The sequence below is a fragment of the Micropterus dolomieu genome, linkage group LG07 (assembly GCF_021292245.1).
Source record: "Micropterus dolomieu isolate WLL.071019.BEF.003 ecotype Adirondacks linkage group LG07, ASM2129224v1, whole genome shotgun sequence".
Lineage (NCBI taxonomy): Eukaryota > Metazoa > Chordata > Actinopteri > Centrarchiformes > Centrarchidae > Micropterus > Micropterus dolomieu.
The window spans coordinates 22,548,436-22,554,170 of record NC_060156.1 but is presented as its reverse complement, the minus strand read 5'-3'; the positions used below and the strand labels follow the sequence as shown (position 1 = coordinate 22,554,170).

Genomic DNA, 5,735 nt, shown 5'->3' with positions numbered 1-5,735 from the left:
CTATATATCTATCTATATATCTCCCTAATTATCTATCTATCTGACTGACTATCTAATTGCATCTATATCTGCTCCGCCAGACGGACACATTGGCGAGAATATCAGTTTTGTACATTATTTCGTTCTGTTTACCATCTTATTTATGAGGATGAATTGTATAACATGCCAATGTTATTGCAGAACATATTTCACTTTTTGGAAATATGTGTTAATTTGCATTTCTGTTGCAGATCGATCAAACGGGTGTTTGTGTAAGCTGTTAATTGTAAGACTTGCTTTGTGAAGTCTTCGTGTTATTTATGAGAGGCAGTATTGCCATTTATTTTACAACGATCTACAGTTTCACTCACTTTCACCTGTTTCTTCCATCTGCCGACGGTGTCGCCATTTCTCATTTCACCCGTTTTTGTGCGTACGCCTGGGTAAGAGCTTGCTTGAAGGACCGCACATTTTACCGTCAAGTTTACTTTTTATAAATACCAATTATTGCGTAGAGAGCGGCGTACGCCTTCTTTTGTGCGTACGCAACGTTTATAAATGAGGCCCCTGGTCACTGCTGAGATCACTTACACCCCGCCCTATTCTTATTTTGTTCCCTCTAACTCCACCTTGGCATCTACCTCCACCATTGGCTTTATGCTTTTAACTGAATCCTGGCTAGATAATAATAGCAGTGCACAAGTACTCATTCAGTCAACCCTTCCAAACGTTAATTATATGAATGTGGTAGTGAAAAGTGGTAGTGTTTGTGCTATTTTAAAGGCTTTTAATGCAAGCAGTTATCATGTGGTGATGTTGCCTCCTTTAGAATATATTGGCACTGTGTTGAAAAGAAATCCTAACTTTGCTGAGATGCTTTATGCTTTCTCAACAGATTTTTTTCTTGTAATTTTCAGCACTGGTGATTTTAACATTCACATTGATAAACCTAAAAAAAACAAAACTGGTAAAACAAAACTGATGGAATTCTGGGGAAACACTGAATCTGCAACATGAAAATTAGCCAACACACAATCATGGACACACACTATGGTACTAATGTATCAAGGAATTAAGGTAGTTTATCATTAGACAACACAAGGTTGTACAATGAAGTGAGAGTTTGTAGGGCCTTCATGCTACAAACACAGAGAACTTAAGGGATGAAATTAATAAAGTAAATAACCGATATATTGTTTTATTTTATTCATTTTATCTATATAGATATACCTACGCATACACACCTGGGAAATAATTCTGCATTGCAGTGAGCGGTTGAGTACATAAAATAATTGTTGTATTTAGAGTAACGACAGCACTGTGCTGTTATTATTAGGTGAAGTTTTCCTACCTTCATCAGCATACTGCTCGCCTAGTGCGGAGAGGATTTCTGGGTCACGGTGAATAGATTGCTCTGTAGGGAAGCAAAAATAAAACAAAATATCAGTTCTCTTCTATAGGACATTTGACAATGGTCACACTCCAGTGTTATATCCTTAATTCAACGTGGTCCTAACACAACGGATTTATGAACGTGGTGCTCTGAGGGAGCTCTGAGCACCGTGGTAGCGTTTGAAAGCTAATAACTAACAGCAGTTAGTAGCAGCACAGTTAGCCGTGCAGCTAGGGCTAACTTTAGCAATCCAGTTTCACCAAAATCAGCGAATAAAGTTGTGTTTTTGTGCAGTAATCAGTCAGGCAAGGCCCTCAGAAACACTATGTTGTTCTACTGTATATCAGCTTGATAGCATCAATTAGTTACAGTTGAACATAACCAGCTGCTTCAGATCAGCCTTGACCATAAATAAGCCTTGCATGCCAGAGACCTATGTGAGGAGTCGGGAGTGAGAACGGGTTGTGGGGATAGCACCGGTCAAAGATAGAACAAAATGCAGCTCCTTTGTTTTCCGTTATGGGTTTAAAACAGAAAAACTTTTGGATCTGTGTACGTTTTGATAGTTTGTTTTTTTGGTATAATTAACTAAGGCAGAAGCCAGAAAAAGGCCGTTTTTCCGTTTTTTGAATTTTGGCCCGAAACGTTCAGTTTGATTTTTTGTTTGTTTGTTTGTTTTTTTTTTATCAAAACAAGAATACGAATTTATTACTCAATATTTCCTTTCATTGGTGGGTGGGACTTCATCAACCCCTTGCTTCTGATTGGATAGTGTGCTCCATCACTTATTTGTACTTAAGGCTATTCTTCAAAGAATTTCCATTACTGCTGTGGCTCTCCCTCTTTGCCTTAAGACAATGCAATGTCTACACAAAAATATACACTTAGATGACAGTTTATTATTATAATGCAATAAATCCGCCTTCATGATTAAGAGATTGGCAGTTTTTATGAAGTGGCCATTTTGGGGCATGTTTGTGATGAATTAAACAAAGGTATTCCTGTTATTTAGCATTACAGATTAATGCTTATTTTAGTAAATGCTGTGGACAGTAAAGTGTTTCAATATTATAAAGATCGATGGCATCGAACCAACAGCAAGCACACAAAAAGGATTTACAATAAATGACCAGCAGGTGTCGCACTGCACCTCCCTCAGCTGTGATCACCTGGAGCCACTTGAGAAAACAGCTCCACTGAATTAATTCTGCAGTGTTTAAAGACTCATCACACCTGGTCTAGTTGGGCTTAGTTGTATGTCTACTCAAGACTGCCGACATTTCAACAAATTTCTGAGTTAAAAAAAAGGGGTTTTGCACTTTTGTAGCCATAGAATATCCTTTAGTACAATTAGCCTCTATCCATCAATATCGGTACCTGATGTGATTTTAAAAATGAGCCTTGATGGGAGATGCAACCCAATAAGACTAAAAAACTATATCATAATTTATTATTAAGCTAGTTCTGGTTTCACTAAATTTGCAATTAAAACGGCCGCTGTCTGCGGCAGAGGTTTCCCACATGATCAAACGAGAACCCTTTTAATTGTAAATAATGTAATCATTATAATAATTGTAGCCTATTAGTCTACATTGTCATTTGTGTTTGTACCTTGGTTGAATAAGTAAGAGATCTGTATACTGAAATGTGTCAATCTGAGTTGATGATAAATGATATGTGCCTTGATTTGGAACCAGGTGCGGTCAAGAAGTTCCCAGGAGTCCTGTTATTTAAGCTGTTCCAACACCATCTGTAAAATGTGATGAGATCAAATATCTCCTCCGCTGTGCCACAACAGGTGAAGAGGAAGAAGTCACAGTGCCCAGTTTGGACGATCTAAGTGCGTGGAGTGAAGCGCATGCCATATTTTGGGCGCAACATGCAACAAACCAATCAGATTTGCGTGCGCTTGCACCTTGGTGCATTGCTATCATAACAGCGGATGAATGACGCATTATAAAAACATCAATTGACTGATTGATCAGCAGATTCATAGCGATATAAAAACTGTCTCATGAAGCCAAGTTTCCTCTGCAGCTCTGTGTTTATCAGTGAAGCAGACTGGAGTCTGTTAACAGACAGACAGATGCTGTCTCCTCTATGTTTTATTGCGGAATGAGTGTTTTCTTTAATGATTTATTTTTATGATTAGAGAGGCTGCTGTCAGTCATTTAAAACGTTTCCATATGCAAAAAAGTCGCAACAAATATCGTGGGGCATTCAACAAGCAAAAATAAATTGTTATAAACTTGACATAACAGGACAGAGGAAACTCTCCACAAAGTATGAGCATTCAACTTTTAGCTTCTGAAATAATTTAGACACTCTGTGGGGGCTCAGGATTGATCAGGAGGAGAGCTGCTTTACTCCAGTTTCACTGGACTGTGTGCCAGACCTTTCAGATGTGGAGAAGAACGCAGAACATCAATTAACATTAGATCCTGACCGATCCTGTCACTTGTCGGGAGATTTTAAGATTAAGTTATGTTGCTGTGCCTCGTGCGTAAAGTAGAGTAATGCGCCCCAAAAATACCAAAAACAAACAGTGAAATTCTGTGCCGTTGACTTGCCATTTGGTCAATGGTACAGTCGCTTTCTGTTTTCAAAATAGGAATGCGCCAACAATTTGCCTGAGTGACCACATCTTATTTTAACACTCCCACGGGCGCACAATTTGCTATTTAAACAACATGGGCGTTTGGTGTAAAAATGACAAATACGTCGGTTAAAATCTCTCACACACAGTCCAGGTTCATACAGAGAAACAGTTTGGCGTAAAGCAGCCGTCCTCCTGATCAGTCCTGAGCGCCATCAGAGTATCTAAATTATTTCAGAATCTAAAAGTGGAATTCTAGTTCCTCTGCAGAGTTTCATCTGCCCTGTCATGTCAAGTTAATTACTTCAGCCTTTTTATTTTTTGCTGTACAAATAGCCCACTATATTTGTTGTGACTTGCGCACATGACGTTTAAAATCACCGCGAGCAGCCTCTCTGATCATGAAAGTAAATGTAAAGGGTTAAAAAATGTGTTCACAGTTAGGCATAAGAGATAAAAAGTAATTTAATTAGTTCCGTTCATTATACTACCATTTATTGCTAAAATAAACAATGTGTTTAAAAAAGAAAAGACGCATATAAATTTGTATTGTACTTTGGTGGGGCGATACTTAAAGAGGTCACTAGGTGGCGCATAGCGCGTGGGAGGAGCTTCTTCCCACTTCATGTGAACAAATACTGCAGCTGAACGCAAGCTAAAGTTTCTGCCTCATTGTTTCTGCATACAGGTGGGTTAATGTTCCTCAAAACTGCATGCATGTACCCCAGTATAAGGGATAAGTGTGTTTTGAATCCTTAGTGAGAAGTTGCAATGTTTAGAGTTGAGTTGTTTTGCCGTAATGTGTGAAATAGTGATGTTTAGCTATACACTGCCATGCTAGGCTAGTGGACCTGTTGCTAATGAGTAACCCACAGTATAATGCAAACGCTAATGGTCTAAGTTAGTTTTGTGTTGTTAACTGATCTGAAAATGCATTCAGTGCTAATGTGTGTATAACGCATTATGTTAAAACGGTTTCCTTGTGTATCTAAGCATTGTACTCGACTTGAAAAGTGATGGAAATACAGTAATTTTATAAATGTGTTACAGAAGTGTAACTTAGTAACATTACTGCAATGAGCGGCAAATGTATTAGTTACTCACTGTAAGCTTGTATATTGGTGTTTGAGGTGCAACGTGATGAAAGTGTCGAACTTAGGAAAATGTTAGTTACAATAACCAAATGAGAACAAGTTCGTTTTTTGTTGTTCTACTGGTTAATATGTAATTCACGTCAACTGAAGCACAACGAAAAGTACAGACATTTATATTGTTTATTTTGCTGTGCTATACACTCACCTAAAGGATTATTAGGAACACCATACTAATACTGTGTTTGACCCCCTTTCGCCTTCAGAACTGCCTTAATTCTACGTGGCATTGATTCAACAAGGTGCTGAAAGCATTCTTTAGAAATGTTGGCCCATATTGATGGATAGCATCTTGCAGTTGATGGAGATTTGTGGGATGCACATCCAGGGCACGAAGCTCCCGTTCCACCACATCCCAAAGATATTCTATTGGGTTGAGATCTGGTGACTGTGGGGGCCATTTTAGTACTGTGAACTCATTGTCATGTTCAAGAAACCAATTTGAAATGATTGGAGCTTTGTGACATGGTGCGTTATCCTGCTGGAAGTAGCCATCAGAGGATGGGTACATGGTGGCCATAAAGGGATGGACATGGTCAGAAACAATGCTCAGGTAGGCCGTGGCATTTAAACGATGCCCAATTGGCACTAAGGGGCCTAAAGTGTGCCAAGAAAA

General features: G+C 38.8%; 1 protein-coding gene across 2 annotated transcripts in view; it reads right to left on the bottom strand.

Annotated features, from left to right (window-relative positions):
- Positions 1 to 5,735, bottom strand: part of LOC123974173 (interleukin-1 receptor-like 1) — a 28,863-nt gene that overhangs the window by 4,332 nt on the left and 18,796 nt on the right. For both annotated transcript variants that reach the window (XM_046054664.1, XM_046054665.1), the window contains one exon: positions 1,331 to 1,393. In XM_046054664.1, coding sequence (XP_045910620.1) covers positions 1,331 to 1,393 — 63 coding nt within the window. The remainder of the gene's footprint in view (positions 1 to 1,330; positions 1,394 to 5,735) is intronic.